The 20,143-nt window shown below is 36.3% G+C and overlaps 1 protein-coding gene and 1 pseudogene across 8 annotated transcripts in view; one reads left to right on the top strand and one right to left on the bottom strand.

The window, feature by feature from the left end:
- Eml4 (EMAP like 4) overlaps nucleotides 1-20,143 on the bottom strand; it is a 150,881-nt gene that overhangs the window by 32,547 nt on the left and 98,191 nt on the right. For all 8 annotated transcript variants that reach the window (XM_063229321.1, XM_023566363.2, XM_013155892.3 and 5 more), the window contains 7 exons: nucleotides 11,879-12,002; nucleotides 9,972-10,121; nucleotides 7,664-7,733; nucleotides 6,231-6,341; nucleotides 4,272-4,367; nucleotides 699-833; nucleotides 468-603 (listed from right to left, as the gene is read on the bottom strand). In XM_063229321.1, coding sequence (XP_063085391.1) covers nucleotides 468-603; nucleotides 699-833; nucleotides 4,272-4,367; nucleotides 6,231-6,341; nucleotides 7,664-7,733; nucleotides 9,972-10,121; nucleotides 11,879-12,002 — 822 coding nt within the window. The remainder of the gene's footprint in view (nucleotides 1-467; nucleotides 604-698; nucleotides 834-4,271; nucleotides 4,368-6,230; nucleotides 6,342-7,663; nucleotides 7,734-9,971; nucleotides 10,122-11,878; nucleotides 12,003-20,143) is intronic.
- Nucleotides 2,191-3,353, top strand: LOC106028302 (E3 ubiquitin-protein ligase RING2-like; annotated as a pseudogene).

Below are 20,143 nucleotides of genomic sequence, written 5' to 3' on the forward strand. Positions count from 1 at the left end.
TACTGGAAGCCCCATCCAACAGCTGGCTAAGCTGGATGGAATATGAAGGGACAGAAGCAGCAGGCTTGCCGCAGCTGCGGCTTGCTGCCTTCTTCTGGCCATGCTGCCCTGCTGGGAGCCAGCTGACTATGAACTGAAACATCTACAAACTGAGCTGAAATAAACCTTTCTTCCTTTAACTTGTGGTGTCAGGTATTTTGTCTCAGTGGTGAGAAAAGTAACTAAGAATATATCCCTAGTTATTTGTATTGGCAACGAAGAGGGAAGTTTAAGTATAGTTACATGTAGGTTATACATGCTTACTAAGTAACCGGATAAATTCGTTTAAAAAAGATTATGAAGAACCGTAAAAACAAGACAGATGCTGGTGATGCTCCTGTAGCTCTTTTCCCAGTATAAGAAAGAGCTGGAACTGCAAAAGCACCATGCCCGGAGTCTGCAATGAGTTAAGTAAGAGAATACTGTACCTTTGGGTCCCTTCCCAGGTGTGGGCTCTACAGTAGTTTTGCTCCATATAAGGATGCCTCCACCTGAGTCTCCAGTAAGGACATCTCCATTCCCCAAGAATGCTAAACACTGCACAAATTTTGGTTTTTCATACTTCTATAATGAAACAGTGAGAATTTTCAGTATTCCTTTGGCATGATGATTGTATACTTACTCAACAATTAAAAATTTTACAGTATTCGGATCCTTACCCCAAAAATTCCCTGTTTTCTTGTTAGAGAATTGCCACTCCAAGTCCAGAAAAAAACATGAGATTTACCGCATGTTATTATGGTATTGGCATCTGTTGGGTGGAACTCCACAGCCAAAACAACCTCATTGGTTGTCTGTGAAAAGAGAACAGGTGAACGCATATTCTTATTGCTATCAAGTACCAACTATAGCTACTGACAAAGACAGGCAAGCACTTTGATAATAGACTTCTGGATTAAAGGTTTAAATTTGATGTCCATATGCTATTTTCATGTTATATACAAAACTTTTGCACTTAGAAAACATTTATATGAATCACAGCTTTATGCTACATGTGGTAAAGCATGCCTATAATCTCAGCACTCTGGAAGCTGGAACAGGAACATTATTGCAAGTTTGAGGCCCTGCCCCCCTAAAAGTTTTAGATTATTTTAATTTCTTACATATTTAGGAAAAGCATATTAAAGTAACAAAATGCCAGAACAATATACACTTTCTTAAAGCCAGAAACAAAACTAATAACATTACTAACATTCCAGAAACAATACAGGTCTCCTTCCCAGTTACTATTCTTCCCTCCATTCAAATGTTTATTATTGTGACTTCTGCTAACACAGAGCCCTGTCAGTTTATTTAATGGAGTCATAAACAAAGTTCTCCTTCATGACTTGTTTGTTTTTTCAACATTACATTTGTGAGATGTGGGTACACACTGTTATAATGTGTTCATTCTAATTGCTGTACAGAAATTCCTTTGTATAACGAAGGTCATATTATTGTTTTATCCACTCTTCTGCTGATTGACATTAGGTAGTCTCCCCCCTCTCTAGATTGAATGCAGTCTAGACAAGTGCACTACCTACATAGCCAGCCCTTAAAAAAAATTTTTTTTTTTGAGATAGGGTTTTGCTAAATTGCCCAGGTTGGTCTTGAATTTGCAATCTTTCTGCCTCCAATTCCTCAGAGGCTGGTATTACAGGCATGTTATCACTGAACCTGTTCTGTCCCTTTTTTTGGGGGGGGGTAATCATAAATAGTATTGCTGTTTGTTTTTTTCTAAACACATGTATACATTTCTGCTGGATTTATACCCAGTAGAGGAATGAGGTGGGTCAGCAGATACACACACATTCAACTTAAACAGATAATGCCAGAGGGTTTCCCCAAATGTCTGTATCAATGTATATGCCCAGCAGCAGTGCACAGCAGCTCCAGTTACTCTAGAGCCTCACCAATTTAGGTATTTTTATCTTCCTCATATAAAATATAGCACTAGCTTACTGTGGATTTAATTTCAATGTTCTTGATACTCTTGCATAAGGCCGAGATTCTTTCATATGCTTATTAATCACCTGGATTTCCTAGTTGGTGAAGTATTTTGTCAGTTTAAAAAGTATACTTTTTCAGGCTCACTCCCTGTGCGGCAGCGCAGCAGCTGATCTCAGAGTCTTGCTCCGGCAGCAGCCAGTGGAGCCCAGGGCTGGGGCAGGAGCCGCAATGTCTCCGGCTGTGCAGACAAATGGAACTCAACCACTAAGCAAAACATGGGAACTGAGCTTATACGAATTACAACATACACCTCAGGAGGCAGTAACAGATGGCCTGGAAACTGGTTTCACCTAGAAGTCTACACAGTGAATCAATGTGCCCAATTTGTTTGGATATGCTGAAGGACACAATGACTACACAAAGGGGTGTTTGCGCCGTTTTCATGCAGACTGTTGATTGCAGCCTTAGGAAGTGGCGATAATGTCCTATTCATTGGAAAAATCAGTTTCCAAAAGATCACTAAGGCCAGACCCAAACTTTGATGCATTCATCAGCAAAATTTATCCAAGTTGTGATGAGTAAGAAGCTCATCGAGAGAGTAATTAGCCAGGATCAACAAGCACAATAATCAGCAGGCACTCAGTCATAGCACTGAAAAATCCAGGCCATGAACATGGTACAGTGGGGCAAGATTGAAAACAGATTGAGAATGGTAGTGGAGCAGAAGACAATGTTGCCAGTTCACACTGTAGTAATGCATCCACACACAGCAGTCAGGAAGCAGGCCCTAGTAACAAATGGATCAAAACATGTGACGACTCTGGGCTTGAACTTGATAATAACAACGCAGCAGTACCAACTGATCCAGTCATGGATGCTGCTAGCGAAGCTGAGTACTCAGGTCTCATCCCACGCTTACGGGAAAAGATGACAGTGTCTAGATAAGACACATAAAGACTTCAGGTAATGCCATTGTTGATCACCTATCAAAGTATCTGGCTGTGAGGTTAGCTTTAGAAGAACTGTGAAGCAAAGGAGAATCAAACCAGATGAACCTCGATACAGCCAGTGAGAAGCAGTACACCACTGATACAGCAACAGCCAGGGGCCAGTTCACTGTACTAAATGGCTCTTTTTCATTGGAACTCGTCAGTGAGAAACACCGGAAAGTGAACAAGCCCCTGGAACTTCATTATGCCCCACCAAGGAGCACAACTGAGATCTTAAAAACCAATTCTGGACTGAACTTTTTAATATTAAAGATGTACCGTGTTTATTTTCATGGACAGATTTTGAATATGATGTCCAGTTTCCTTTCAGAGCCAGACTCGTTTACACTATTAGAATTACTTTCCCTTAATTTAACATGTACTTTTTGGAAGTGACTGCAGTTATTCAATACTTTTTCTTTTCTTTAAAGAAAATATATCTAAGTCCTATGCTTTCACAACACCTAGTTCCATTTGGAGTCCTCTTTGACCCAGGAATTCTACATTCTTAAGTAAAGATTCAGCTGGCTATCACCTCCCCTCTCTCTTCACAAGTTTTGTAGACCTATGGAATGTTACATACAGTAATACAGTAATGTATCCCTTCTCTCCAAAATAAGTAAAAAATATTTTCTTAATAAAGTATACAAGTTCTTTATATATTCTGAACAGTAGTTTCATTGGAAACACACTGTAACGTAAATCATTTTGCATTTATGTTAGTATTTTATGTCATGTTTAAGATATCTTTGTCTAAAAGTTTTACAATTTTATATTTCTATCTCAGATCCATAATCCAACTAACCCTGATTTCTATAAATACCGTGAGGTTCAAGATAACTTTCTTTCTATGGATACCTAATTAATCCAGCACTATTAACTGAAAACACTGGTCTTTGTCTACTGCAATATCACTTTTGTCATAAACCAAGAGATTAATTTGGGTTCTCTATTTCTAGCTTCTCTATTTTCTTCCACTGATCTGTTCACCTGTCCTGTACCAGTGCCTCCTGGTTAGTCATGCTAATTAATGTTGGGATTAATTTTCTTCTAGATTTCTAAATCTTTATTGAAGATTGAATGAAATTAAAATTTATTAAAGAAACAGTGGCCAAGTTTAGCCTTAATTTTGAAAGTTCCACTCTGATACTTCAGTAGCATAATATTGTCTGAAACTAAATCAGTGAATCTGACAAATTCAGTCACTGAGTTTAACTCTTGTATCTTAAGGATTTTCATCTAATATAGCTCTAGATACTCAAGAAGTACAAAAAGTGCTATAAAACATAAGTATTAAAAATGGTTTTGATTTACCTTTATTTCTGCTGCTTTTGATTTTTTCTGCCAGTCCCACACAGTAAGCATATGCTCATTGGAATCATCAATAACACATAAATGAACACCTGAGTCCTAAAGAAAAGGGAATTAAAGGCATTTAAAAATGTTGGCTATGTAATGCTGGCTTTTCATTCATTCACGCATTCATTTTTACGGCTGGCTTTTAAAGAAAGAAATACTATATTATTAAAAGTGGTGATAAGGTAACCCAAACTCTTGCAAATTCTATGTTCTTCGAAACATAAGGAATATATTGGTTACTAAAATTACACTTTCTTCAAAAATACACACAAATTCTTTAAAACTTTTTTCTCCCTATTTTTAATTTATTCCCCTTCTGGGTTGATTTCCCCTTGCCATATAGTCACTTGTATTAGTATAGCAATGAAGTATTTTTGAAGGTATCCGAGTATCTCAGCATCTTTTGATTCCATCTTGCTATTAGGAAACACTGCAGATGTTTTCTACCATCTAAGTTGGAAGAACTATGCATCACTTTTCTCTCTTTTTTTTTCGTGAAACAGAGACAAGGTTTCACTACGGAGTTCAGGTTGGACTGGAACTCACTATGTAGCCTAGTCCACAAACTTGCAACATTCTGCCTGTCTCAGTTTCTCAAGCGTGGGGATTAGAGGCATGTACCCCCACACGTGGCTCAAAATATGCATAAATTTACAAAGTTTCTAGTGGTAATTTGATGGGATAAGGTAAAATTAATGGGTATTTTAAAATCTGCTGATTTCAATTTTTGTGATATATCTGACATACAACAACATGAAGATAAAAATAGAACTGAACCTTTTCCTATCTTTCTGAACTATTCTCATTCACATAATTCAAGCCTCTCAGTTTAACAGATCTACTGATGATACTAAACATGTTTTCCTAGTACCGTCTGTGGTGAGAAAGGTACTGAGGAAATCAGAGCTTAGTCTTTCTCTTGGCTGGTACGGAACGATTTCCTGTATCAGGAAAAGTGAAAGTATGTGCAACCCGTGAGAGCCGCAGCATTGTAACAATGGTACTAACGACACTTCTACTCACAGTGGCATTAGGGGGAAAGTGGTAAAAGCAGTTTTTATCGTTTTCTTTTGTAAAGTTTTTCTTTTCCTAATTCTTTGTTGGACCCTTATATTCCAGTGTTTTCAAGGTGGAAAAATTTCTATATTCACTCAAATTTATTTGTCCTTTCTTCTATTTCATATAAAAACTCCCATAATTCAGAGTATAGCTGCCGACAGCTAAGAACTAAAGATGCAATATAAATACACAAATATATTCTGAAGCATAAATGAGGCCCTATAAAGTCCAGAAGGATTTAGTTTGAAATTTAAAAACATGAACCCTAAAATGTCTCTCAAATACTTTCTAATAATATATACCATTAAAAAATAAAATATTTAAAATGAACAACATCAGACTTATACTTACGGTATTTTTCCCTTAGAATAAAGCTTCAAGCTCTAGATGAGATTGCTAGACAAAATTTTAACCATATTGACTTCAGTTCAGACCAAGAAAATTCATGATTTTAGGGATACAAAGTTTTGTTCCCTTTGTTTCGATATGATACCAAGAAAGGTCAATTTTTTTAATGTCCGAATTTCAATAAAACACATTTATAATTTGAACTGAAGTTAAACTATGTTATACTGGTTATTTCAATATGTACTATGATTTGTACATAATCCTCCAACCATTTCCTTCTATTACACTAGAATCCTGTCTTAGGACAGAACAAAATGAGGTCTAAGTTTAGTATCTTGATACCATCTAAGTCAAATGTAACACTCAGGGTACAAGGCTAGTCCTTTGGTGACAGCTAATGTTAACAACTCACACTCACTTTCAATGGACACACCCAGAAAACTGAGATTAACTCCTTTTCTGCATCTTTGTTTAGCTGGTTTACTTCTTTAAAAAAATAGTACTTACTGCTTTTGAGAAATCCAGGCACCCTACTCCGCGCTCAAAAGTTCCAAGTCCAATAATTTGCTGTGTGGAAAGACTAACAGAATCCCACACTCTGACATGGGGCTGCAGAGGCTGCAAAAACACAAGGCAGCAGGCATCACTGGGATCCAGACGGATGCAAATACGTCACACACTACCACACGGAGCTATCTGCCACCCTTAAGGGTACCAGGGATGGATAAACATTTAGTAAGAAAGTAACTACCAGCTTTAGATATGCTCCCACACATCTTTTTTCTCATACCATGAATATAAGGAAATACCAAGAATGATAACAAATTATCTGAGTATTTGCTGTTTCACATATTCTTTTATGTATGTCATACACATATCAACTCATTTAATCCTCATACTTTTATGAACCACAGGTATTACAATAACTAATAAATGAGGAAACAGATTTAAATAACTTGATTTAAATATAGCTATTAAAGGGGACAGGGGGTAGGGATATAGCTCAGGGGCACAGTGCCTCCTGGCAAGCATGAGGTCATGAGCTGGGCTCCTGATAAAAATGAATAACTAAATGAATGAATGGAAGGGTCACAATTCTAATCCAAGCAAATGTGCTCTGAATATTTTGTCTCTTTTTTTTTTTTTTTTCTGGTTTTGTTTTGTTTTGAGATGGTATATGTTGCTATATTGCCTAGGCTGGTCTCAAATTTGTGAGTTCAGGGGCTGGGAATTTAGCTCAGCAGCATAAGCGCCTGCCTTGCAAGCAGGCACTCATGAGTTCGATCCCTGGTACCGATAAAAAGGAAAAAGACAAAAAAAAAACTGTGAGTTCAAGTGGGTTGATTTTATTGTTAACATTATCTTCAGTCCTGAGACTAACTTTAAAAAAAAAAATCAGTGTGCAATAAGTTGCTAAGTAAAGAGTTCTTGAATATATGGAACTAGAAAATTTTTCAAAGCTATCCAACATAAACTTTTCCCAGCTTTAAAGCTGAACTCAGCAAATATCATGAATATAGTCACATATGTGCTATTCAAACATCAGTATTCACTGCTGACCTCAGAACTAAGAGATCTGCTGTATAAACCAATTTAATAAACATTTTCCGTGATATCTCTTCTCCTTATATATAAAATCAAGGGACCCTATCAACTAAGGTTAACTGCAGTACCTCTAACAACCAGAAGTAAGATTCTGCATCAAGAAAAAGCTAACAAACACATTATCAATCCTCTTGTTTTTTAAAGTAGTTTATAATAGGGAGAACATCTATTACTTTAGAAGAGTAGTAACATCATTTTCTTTTGAAACATTTCCCCTGCTTATACTGGAAACCGTTCAGTAGTCATATTGTAAAACAAGTTTTTGCTAAAATATTACAATTCTAGTCTAACAGTGGTATCACTAGGTAGAGAATGCATAAAACTGTGCTGCTCACCCTTCCATCTTTATCCACTCCAGCTATCTGTCCAGTTGCGATCCTAATTTTGTCAGGATGTATAGCAAGGCTAAAAAGCAGTATTAACAATAATTTTAAAAATACAGGAAATGAGAAATAGCAGAAACGTACCCCTGTATCAACATTTTTTCCAAACAATTTTTAGTCATAATAAAACTCACTCTGACCTATTTTATTTTCTTTAGAAAAATACATGTCAATTATCCAAAGATTTCGAAGTTTTCAGCTATACACTTTTGCTAAGTTGCACATTTTTCACAGCTTGGCATGATAACAAATGAAACTGTTTTCATTTGTTCACCTTCCTGTCCAGTCCATGTGCACAGGCACACCTATTCATACAGATGTATAAAACATGCAGTACTGCAAGGTATAATTTTAACCTGCCAAAATATAAGCACTTTTAGATTTTGGTACATAATCTTTATATGTATTACTGACTCCACAGTTCTCTCACCTTTTAGGCCATTTCTACTTCTCTACAAAAATAAAAAGCAGTAAACATCTTCAAACATAACAGCATCAACCTTTGAATTAATTCTTTAAAGTTACATTGGGGCAAAGAATTTTTAAATAAAAATGGAAGACAGTGTAACAAAGATGCTCAAACTGACTCTGGTAGAACATATGATTAGCAAAATATTTTACAAAAAATGTTCTTGTATTCATATCTAGAATCTTTTTAAATTTTCACGATAAAAAATGTTCCCAAAGTTCCCATAGCTTCCCTATATTAAGTTGTTTCAATAAAATGTCTTAGTAGTTTGATCTGTGTAAATAGTATCTTGTTTCCATTTCTTTGATCACTAAGGACACTACAACTTATGAATTTAATTCTTTCTTATATTCTGTATTGAGACCAAGTATATTAATGGTAACTAAAAACCAAACACATTAAAATCTTAACATTTAATCAGATGTTTCAAATTTTCAAATAAAATTTTTGGATTAGATAATACATTTGCATGGTTTAAATATCAAACACTGCAAAAAATACACTGAAAAAAGTTCCCTTTTCACAGCCCTAAATGCTAAGACTGAATCTGGCTTGTTCCTGTCCCTCCCTATTCTGAGGCTGCCCAGGTAACCACTTTAAGTAGTTTCTTTTCTTTTGTGGGGGGAGGAGAAGGGGTCTTTTTGAGACTGAGTTTCACTACATATTTCAGGATAGCCTTCAATATACTTTGTAGTCCAGGCTGGCCTCTAACTTGCATGGATTTTCCTGCCTCAGGCTCCTGAGTGCTGGGATTACAGGCATGTGCCACCGCCCCAGCTGCTTCTTCCTAATAATTCTAGAAAACTTTCACATTTGTGAAAATCAAGAAAAATGTTTATTTTCTTTTTTTTTTGAGACATTATCTCGCTGGGTTGCTCTGAGTAGGCACAAACTCTTGATCTGAGTAGCTAGGATTACAGGTATGGGCCACCAAACTTGGCTTCTACTTCTTTTTCACACAAGTGGAGGAACATATGCATGTTCTCCTGCTCTTTAATGTATGTACTTGGAGGTATATTTTAGGGGCCTTTCCTTATTTATACAGTATTTCCTCATTCTTTTTTACAGCTGCATGGTAATCTATAACACAACCTCACTAATCCTCAATTGAAAGGTTGGTTCCAACCTTTACTATCTCAATAGTGCAATAATTTTCTAATTATTGTTAAAATATTTTCATTATCCTTAAGGTTCAAAAATATTTATATAATATCCTATTCATTACATGTTTTTGTGTGGATATAGTTGTCATAAAGAAGCAAAGCTCCTAAAATGTTGGAAAACAGTAATTTGGATAATAAAAGACTGAATTTATAAGCAGCAAAATTTATAGTTAAAAAAACCTACACATTTAAGTTATTCTCATATTTTTATAGTTTGAAACCTTATAGTTACAATCCTATTTATTCATTTATACTACTTTCCATAAACGAGAAAAGCCAGAGATTATAATTTATCTACAGAGGATTAACTAACTTCTCAATAAATATTAACCAATAATCACTCTCAGAAACCTGTGAAAGTCCAATCTGTCCTACCTACATTTCATACTACAGACCTGAAGAAAAGGGTTAAAGGAACCTGAGAAAGCAGAAATTTCAACTGAGTTATGGAGTATATTTTATTGCTGCTGATACATAGATCATTTTTAAGGAGTTTAAACTTTTCTTTTCAAAATATATTTAAGTAATAACCGTAATATGTTCCATTCTGAGCTTTCCATAAGAAATTTTTAATACAATCCAAATTCAACAAACACCAAATGGTACAAAGAACAAAACTGACACCAACCATTTCACACAGTCTGTATGACCCAAGTAGTGTCGCTGCGTTCTCTCCTCGTAATTAAATAGTACTACTACTGATGCAATGAAATAGACGATCTCCCCCGTAGGAAGAAGGTAAACATTAGCTCGGCAGTCCTTTCCTCGATAACCGTATCTTAAAAAAGGTGAGAGTCAAGGTTCTTAACATACAGTATTTAGGGTACTGAACTAACAGTTTTTCAAGGGAGTTTAGGTAATCAAGAAGGTATACCTTCTGGACTGACTGGACTGGACTAGAAAAGTCACATTCTGCATTACACAACTCTGTGTCATTTGCTATGCTGAAGTCATAAGTTTCCTCATTTGCTAGACAAATAGGTACTGAGTTCCTAGATGTATCAGGCACAACGCTGAACACACAGTTCTGCTTTAAAAAATAAAAATAAAAAAATGGACATGTCTTGCTATGTCATCCAGCACGGCCTAGAACTTATCTCTCTGCCTCGGCCTCCCGAGTGCTGGGTTGATGGGTATGTGTGTTACTATGCTCTGCTCTGCTAAACAGTTTTGAGCAAAGCAAACATGCAGCCTGTGGCTTTGGAACTTGTACTCTGGAAGACAGAAATAATCAACAAATATGAAACTATAAACACGGAAAGAAAAAGTCTGAGATGTCAGGAGAAAGTACAAATGGAAGACCTGTTATAGGCAGAGACAGGAGGAACAAAAGAAGGACTACGTGACAAAGTGACATTCATGCAGAACCCGACATGATGAATAAGGGTAGTCGGGCAAGGGGCAGACGGAGAGTTCATTAAAAAGTAGTTGTAACTAAGGAATCTGAGGGCCTGGAGATGTAGGAGAACGGAAGCACAAAGCAGAATTCATACTGTTAGCTCTTTTCTACTTTACTGAGTTTCTTAGAGGTTCTAAGAAATGTGAGACTTTCTAGGTAAAATGAGGCAAGTTCTGTTTCAAACTGTCATTTTAAGGGCCAGGCAGGGATTTAGCTCAGTGGCACAGTGCCTGCTTGGCAAGCATGAGGTTGTGAGTTCAATCCCCAGTATCAAAAATAAACAAATTAATTAATTAAATTGTCATTTTAAAGAAACAACTGGTAGAGAAATATTTTGGAATTAAAATCAACCTTGTTAATTTAATGTTAATAAAATGGTTTGTATTATATATAGTTCCACAGGGTGCAAAATGTTTAACCAATGTTTTCTTATTGAATTCTTGTGAGGCAAGGATTATTAACTTCATTAAGGAAGAAAAAAATCAAGGTTCACAGAGAGGTAAAAGGCAGAGCCAAAAATCAAACACAGGGGCTGGGGATTAACTCAGCGGCATAAGCGCCTGCCTTGCAAGCAGGCAGTCGTGAGTTTGATCCCTGGTACCGGTAAAAATGAAAAAGACAAAAAAAAAAAAAAAAAAAAAAAAAAAAAATCAAACATCAACTAGGCATGGTGGTGTACTTCTATATTTTCAGTGCTTAGGAGGCAGAGACAGGAGGACTGCTGTAAGTTCAAGGTCAGCCTGGGCTGCATAATGAGCTTGAGGCCAAGCTGAACTAACTACAGTGAGATCCTGTCTCAAAAAAACCAAACCTAACCAAATGAAACCAAATCACCTCAAATACAGTGTTCCAATTCTAGTTCAGTGCCTTTAACACGACAGCAATATCTGCTGTAAGCTGCTGGAATACTGCTTTTCTTTTCTGAATTAATTTGATGGCTTTAAATTGCTGATAGCAAAATATATACAGTATGTGGAAGATCAGAGAGGATGTTTCCTTTTTAATTTTTCAAATGGTTGTTGTGTTCATTATATTTATTTTTGGGTAACAGAACAACTTTAGAAATTTAGGCAAGCTAATTTTTCTTAAACTAGAGATAAAGTCAATACATTTGGTATCACAGCAGCAAAGGATACACCCACTCCAGTTTGAGCTTCTCGGGTGGCAGTTCTGTTCTGATGTCATCATAGTTGTCAACATCAGAAGGAATGAACATTGTAATTGGCCGACCTCTCATAAACATTTTAATATAATCTCCTTCTGTTGAAACACAAGACAGAAATTAGGTCACATACATTTCCTATTTGGTAGAAAAGTCAGTCATTAATGTGATAAAATAAAAACAAGACAAAATAGCTACTTCAAAGTTGTATTCTCTTTATGCAGAGTTGTTTTGTTATATATTTTACAGCACATAGCAAACAAAGTGGTACTGTAGAGATCTAGTCCAAAACTGGGAAAATCACTGGCCATTTCCTTAATTGAAAATAATAATTTTTGTAATTAAAATATAATTTTAACATATTTTTCTCAAGGCCAAAAAAGTGGAAGTAGAAAAATTCAAAGTAATTTGGTGATGGAAGTCTCTGTAACTGTTAAGAGTAAAATGACTTTCATAGACAACAACCATGCTTACACCACGTTACTTGTTCAACCTATAGATGCTTATGCACTTTTATGATCAGCACATAAAAAAATATGACCTTACAAACTAAAAAGCTTCCACACAGCAAAAGGAACAATCAATAGAATAAATCAGGTAACCGAGAGAATAGAAAATATTTCCAAATTATGTCTCTAATAAGGAGATAATCTTCAATATATAAGGAGTGCCTACAACTCAAAAGTTAAACTGATAACTGACTTTGAAATGGGCTAAGTACTTGGAATATGTATTTTTCCAAACTGCATAAAAATGGCCAAAAGGGCACTTCTGGGAAAACAGAGTGGTGAGTAGCAGAGAAAAAAACCTCTCCAAGTTTTGGGGTCCAGACCTGGAATGCAGCAGCATGAGGAAGAGAAGGAAGAGAGAGGAGGGCACCATGGACACAGGAAGGATCTGAACTCAGGCTTGGAGCCCATGGAGAGAGAATTCAGAATTCAAAGGAAAAAAAAAAAAAAATCCCCGAAGGACAAATAGGGAGGGACGGATGGCAGGGAGGCAGTGTGGCCCCCACTCGTGTGCTGCAGGGCACCTGCCTGCCTCCCACCCCCATGGGACACACGGCAAGGAAGCAAGGCAGTCACCACCCACTGTGCACCTGAAGCCCCACTGTGCACCTGAAGCCCCACTGTGCACCTGAAGCCCCACTGTGCACCGGGAGCCGCACAGGCCCGCCTGACTCCCCCGGCCCCAGGAGCAACAGGACACCACAGAGGCTGACACGTGAGAACTGAAGTAGGAAAGCAGCCTGACGTGTACGTTATTTGATTGACTTTTCAGGCCTGTGGCCAGTAATCTGGGCAATTATTTAGAGAATAATATGTAACAGAATAACAATTGTGGATTTCCTACTGTCCTATTACTGTTTTGCTTTGTATCATTTTACATTTGGTTTTATTCGCTTTAAAATTAGACAAACAAAAAAACAAAACCAAAACGGCCAAAAGGTATTGGTAAAAGTGTTCAACATTAGTTCAACACCAGGGAAATGTAAATCAAAACCACACTGAGACATCACTTTACACCTGTCAGAAAAATGATTATTTTTCTGTGATTATCAGAAAAACAAAAAACAAGTGTTGCTCAGGGTGGAGAAATTTCAACTCTTGCACATTGCTGGCAGGAATGCAAAATGGTGTACTACCGAAAACAGGATGGAGGCTCTTCAAAAACATAAAAATAGAACTACCGCATCATCTAGTGATCCCACCACTGGGTATTTTCCAAAAAGAATTAAAGCCAGAATGTGTAATAGTAATACAGAAGATTCATTCTAGTAGACGGTATATCTGCATGACATACTTTGATTATTTTCCTCTCATCCTGTCATCCCCTTCCCAACCTCTAAAAGTTTACTTCCTAGCTTTTCTGTCAGCTCTCCTACATTACTTCTAAAATCAGAAACTTTGAGATATTAACACTTTCATGTTTATAGCAGCACTGTAGCCAGGGTGAGGAAACAACCAATTGCTAATAGATAAATAAAGAAAATGCAGTACATAAATATAATGGTACAGAATTTGGCATTGATTTATTTATTTTTGGTACTGGGGATTGAACTCATGACCTTGAACCTGCCAAACAGTGCTTGTGCCACCGAGCCAAATCCCCAGGCCATAATTAGGCTTTTAAAAAGCAGCAAATTTCATAATATAATACTGATGAATGCTCAAGACATTCTGTTAACTGAAATAAGCCAGTCACAGAACGATACTGCAGGATTTTACTTATATGAGGTATTTAAACAGTCATATTCACAGAATTAAAGTTAAATGCTGGTTACCAGGAATTAAGGGAAGAGAGAAATGAAGAATTCCTAGCCACCAGGTATAAAGTCTCACTCAAGCAAAATTATAACATTATACCTACGTTAACAATAATGTATCATAAACGTAAATTTTTTTTTGTCTTTTTTGAGATGGGGTCTCGCTATGCAGTTCAGGCTGGCCTTGAGCTCACTTTGTAGCCAAGGCTGGTCTTGAACTCGCAACAATCCTCCTGGCTCAGCCTCCCGAGTGCTGGGATTACAGGCGTGAGCCACCACACCCGGCTCACTTAAAATGTTTGTTAAAAGATACATCTCAGGTTTAAATGTTCTTACCATATTAAAATCCAAAAACTTGATCTCAGAATATAGCACCAGGAAAGGACTCAAAACACTTTCAAAAGTTAGAATAAGAAAGGGACTAAGAGGATACACGCCAAGAGGCAAAGAAGACTGACTTTCTCACTTCACATTTGTGTGTATAATCAATCTTGTGTCTACTCTACACAAATTCAATTTAATACACTGAGTTTTCCGAGGTCATGCTAGGGAAAAAAAAAAAAAAAAACCAGGAAAAGATAGTGCTAGTATTTTTTTTCTCTTGCAGCCCTGGGAATAGAACCAGGGCCTCACACATGGCAGACAAGCATTCTGCCGCTGAGCCACACACTCAGTCCTAAAGAGGCTGTCTTACTATTTATATAAACCTATGATCATTAAATAAAATCTTCAATAGTCTAAAACTATTTTTAAAGCTCTAGACTCAACCAGTATTATACATTGCTTACAAAAGAAGACAGTTCTCAAACAAATGGGTTTCTTATTCTTTTAAAAGTTATAAGAAACACAAACCCATTCCTTCCTGCTGCTAGCATTCCAATGACAAGATACATATAGATTGTCAATGCTGATGGTTACAAAAGGACTTAAGAGAAAAAGGGCCTGAGTCTAGAAGCACAGGAAATGTCTGGTACCTGTCGGCTTGTCTGACATGAAAGCAAGTGTGAAACAGACTGAAAATCAGAGAACATACTCCGAAAATTTTTAACAATCACCTGAGCTAAGGACAACATCGCATAATCCAGTAATTCACAATTTAGTAATTTATGTAAAGCAAACCAAGAAAGAAAAGATAAACTACTTGCTGAATTTATAAGTACTTCTTAAACAGACGAAAAAGTTGTGCTTGTTACGGGTGAGAAGTTCAAGTTATTTTTGTTATTACCGTGGGCTCCGCCTCAGGGTTTGATCTAAGAACAGGCTAAGACCTCCCACACTGTGGTCTGAACATCACATGACGAACATCTTTATTATCTCTGAATCTAAGAGTGGGCTCTGCTTCCTGATGATTTTTAGCATAGCTGGCCTTTGATGGTAACTAAATGATTACCAGCTGTATTTCCCTTCTGCAATGGTACTTATTTGTATCTTGTCTTTTTCTGCAAGTTTACTCTCCTATGGGTGCTGATTTGTTATATAATTTCTTCTCCAGTTGTTTTTAACATTGTAACTTTTTGAAGAAGCTTCTTTCAAATTTCTTCCAGTTCCCTGTGACTAGAGGTGCGCGCTGAGGGTAGAAGGAAGGGCATGCTTCATACCTCCCGTCAGGAAAGGAGCAACTGCTCAATCCCATAAGGGTCGTAGGTCCCGTTTATAGACGCCCTCCCCTCCCTCTTCCTCTGCCACGGGGACTGAACCTAGGGTTGGCTATATCCTAGGCAAGTGCTTTACCATTCAGCTGCAGTCAGCCCTTTATTTCATTTTTTATTTTGCGACAGGATTTTGCTAAGTTGCCCAGGCCGGCCTCAAACTCAAGATGCTCTTGTCTCATCTGAGTAGCTGGAATTATAGGCACGTGCCATCATGTCTAGTTCTCATTTCTCAAGAAAAACCGAAGATCTCACAATTGTAAAATATTTACTCCTCTGACAAAAAAGGGAAAATTATGAAAAGATATCTTTTCGGCCTGCATACTGCAACTTCCCTTATAGAAGACCGTCTTTATCTTGGGCATCAGGTAAAATACCAGTCATTGTCTTTCTCATTACAAATTATTTCTTGAGAACTGAGGTTCTATAATGCCTTATGGCCAAAGAACTTGGAGTCAGTATGTTTGTATTACCACAAAACTGCTTTCTAACTGTGCAAACTGAACTATACCAGGAAAGTCAAAGGAAAAGGATTATGAGATAAGTCTAGGTAAACTTTGAAATTAGTAACATTATAATACAAAGTTTTGTGGCCCAGAAAAAGAATGAATAAATCATTTAACTATCTACCTCATGGTAGTAATCAGCAAAGGGCTATCGTATTGAATAAAAGCTGCCGCTTAAGTATCTTCATCTTTTCTCTTTCTTGACATGTTAAGAATTCCTAAGATTGGGAGGAACAGGGGAGAACACAGACCCTGGTTCAAATCTCAGTTTTAGGAGTTAGTAGAGTTTATGTTCAAAATAGGTATCCTGCATTCAATCTGATTACTGATAAAGTAGTTCATAAGTATAAAAAATCTGTAGGATAGTGATGATTTTAAAAGCTATTAGTTCATTTTTCTAGACAAATGTAATGATGAAAATGAAAGAAAACAAAGCACTCACCTAGTCCAACCTCTTCAGAAAAGCTGAAGTCAAGGTAGGAAAGGTAAATAAATTTTTACTTTGGGCTCAAAAATTTTCTTCATTATTTAGAATTTTGTAAACATTTCACTATAAAACTGTCTTATAGATCTGCACTGCCCCAAATCACAGCTGCTAGTGACTGAAAACCAGCAATGTGGTGGTTGAACTGAGATTTGATGGGAGTGTAGAATGCAAGCCTGATTTTGAAGATTTCACACAAAGAGGGAGCAAAAACATCTCTTCAATAATTCTTTACACTAATTACACATCAAAATGTTAACAGTTTGGCTACCAAATTTATCACACTCAATTTTCATTTTGTTCTTTTACTTTTTTAAATTTTGACTACTAGAAAATTTAAATGACGTATCTGTTACATGTTGTCACTCCACTGGACAGATCTGTTTAAACAGTCATGAAATCCTGAGGCCAGTTTAGAGAATGCCCAGTGATTGACAAAGCAGTTTACTTATAACCAAAATAGTGTACTGGCATGAGTTCTGGATGCCAGGAGCTAGAAAACAGGGCATACCACAGAAGAAAAAGGTTTCTCATCTATTATCACAGCAAAGAGTGAATGTTGAGCAGACATCCTACGTTTCATTTTCCTTTCTGCATCCTTTTTAGCTACACCTGCTAAAAACTTCTTTTAGTCTCAGCAGGTTTTGCACTTCTAACGTAGTATCTAATTTAGTATCATTACCCACAGTGCTCCAAACTGCAAAACCATCATCATACTCCTTAATCAAAACTCCCATCCTTTTAGAAATGTTATCGCAAGTGTTCTGAGCAAAGCAGTACTGTTTAGATAATTCATGCTCACACATAAATAACTATTTTTATATTTAAAATAGGCTTATCGAAGTATTAATCTTTCATAGATTATAACAAACTGAAAAGAAAAACTCAGGCAGAACGCTGAAGGAACATGGCATTGGGAATATTCTTCCACCACCAGTTCCTCTAGTGTTTTTTTTTCACAACCTGTTTTATTTCTGGACTTCAAAATTTAAGAAAAAAAGTCAAAGCCTTTCAAAGACAACAGCAGAACTTTAAGGATTTGGACTATATTTGTAATTATTTGTGTAATGGGTACTATTACCTCTAGAAAGCCTTTGGAAATTCGAGAATGCTTACAACTTATCTTTCTCACAAAAGCACTTATTTTTATTTGTATTTTATACACTTTAGAATTAAGGTGTCTTCCTCAAATTGGAATTTTAGCTTTACATTTAACTAAACTGTAGCAGAGTATGATGCTAACAAATCCTTGCAAACAGAAATGTGCAAAATGAAAATGAAAGAATCTTTACTTAGTTTGAGCCTTTCCTCTGATACCATCAGTTCTACTCCAAAACTGTAAGAGTTTGAAAGATCATCAAGATGTTAAAAATACTAGCTCTGATTTTATAGCAGAAAATGACAAAAAGACCATTTCTTTTTTTTCTTTTTGAGATCCTGAAGTCACTATATAACCTATGCTGGCCTCAAAGTTGGAGCAATCCTCCTGCCTCAGCCTCCCAAATGCTGGGATTAGAGGCATGTGCCATCATGCCCAGCTAAAACCATTACTTAAAAGGTTTTCTTACAAACAAAAGTTTACAAGTCCCCATTCATGAGCCATTTATTTTTTAGTAGAAATTCAAAGTTTTAAAAGTTCAGTGAAAAACTGTAATATTAATATATTAAGATGTTTGAACAGCATATGATTTATATTATCATAAAGTCTAAACTTCATCTCTGTTCAAGTGTCTAAATATAAAAGTGTAATATTCAGGCCCTAGGATAATGAAGAGAGAGCCTGGTGTGGTGGTACACACCTGTAATCCCATCACTCAGGAGGCTGAAGCAGGAGGATTATCACAAATTGGACACCAGCCTGGGCTACAAAGTGTGCTCAACTGCATAGTGAGACCCTGTCTCAAAAAGGAAGGGTGGAGGGAGGCAGAGAGAGAGAGAGAGAGAGAGAGAGAGAGAGAGAGAGAGAGAGAGAGAGAAAGAGAAAATGAGAATTTACAAGAATGTAATCTAACCCTCTTACTGCAGATTAAAAAAAATCCTCCTTATAGTGTTTGCCAAACATTATGTAGTTAGTTTTACCAGCAAGAACAAAACCCAGGTTTGAAAAATCTGACCCAGTATTAAAATTCTACTTTAATTTTCTTCATCCTATAGGTAGTTTTACTGGCTGATAAACTTTCTGAATTCTTAATTACATGGTAGCACAATGAAGACATACAAGGTATGTATTTAACTCCTTATGAGCTTACTCTGGAAATATGAGCCAGTCTTAAGCGCCTGCCTTGAAAGCAGGCAGTCATGAGTTTGATCCCTGGTACAGATAAAAACTCTTACACTAATAAATCAACTCAGGAATAAGCAAATGTTTTTTGACTTTAACTTTCCTTTAATTTTTTTCTTCTTAGGTTTATAGTTGGATCTTCATTAAAATTACTTGAGTAATTCACTCAAGTAAAATTACAGGAGCATTTTAGATTATTTTTCTGCCTGAAAAAGGCCTTTCTTTGGGAAAAGATAGGAAAGTAACCTAACTCAAAAATATCAGACACATAAAATTTCTAAGACTTAGATATACTGCTACAAAATATTTTTTCTGTAAGCAAAATTGTATTTTTATAACTTTCTTACATTATCTCATATTTATACCCCCTAGAAAAAGTACTTTAAGCAGTGAACAAATCAAAAGACTTTTGATTTTTATCTGAGTATGCCAAGCTGGATTTAATTTTTAAATACATTCAACAAAAGAAACTTCAGATATCAAGACATTATCTCCCATCTCTGCTTTTTCAATTAAGTATGATAGTCAGGAGGCCCTAGATGAAGAATAAAAATACTTGTATATGAAATTCTGATTAAACAGAATCAATAAGAGATTTCTAAGTCAAATACAAGCAAAATGTGAAAATGTGATAAATTTTGGTGGTCAGGACAACAGTGTAAGGACATCACTTTATTTGTATATATTCTTACAAGGAGAAAGATATTTCACAATTTTAAAAAAGTTAAAAAAAAATAACCGAATGTTTGAAACAGCTCCTTTAAGAACCAACTGTGAATACAGTTCAAAGATGTAGTAGATGATGCCTCTTCCCAGCAATCCTGGTACAGGTCACTGATCAGTCTACCTCTTTCCTACTAAAGCTAATCACAAGTTTTACAAATCTTCTCAAAATGTTCTTGAAAAACAGTTAACAATTTACAGAATTAGCAGTACAACATGGAGTCTAAATGCCACCCACCTGTATAAGACAGATTTATAACTAAGATAGTATCTCAGTTAACTGACACACTTGAAGAACACAAAATTTGCTAATTACTTTTTCTAGTTTAG

Source organism: Cavia porcellus, unplaced genomic scaffold, assembly GCF_034190915.1.
Source record: "Cavia porcellus strain 051 isolate PalLab524CR breed Dunkin Hartley unplaced genomic scaffold, mCavPor4.1 scaffold_1, whole genome shotgun sequence".
Classification (NCBI taxonomy): Eukaryota; Metazoa; Chordata; class Mammalia; order Rodentia; family Caviidae; genus Cavia; species Cavia porcellus.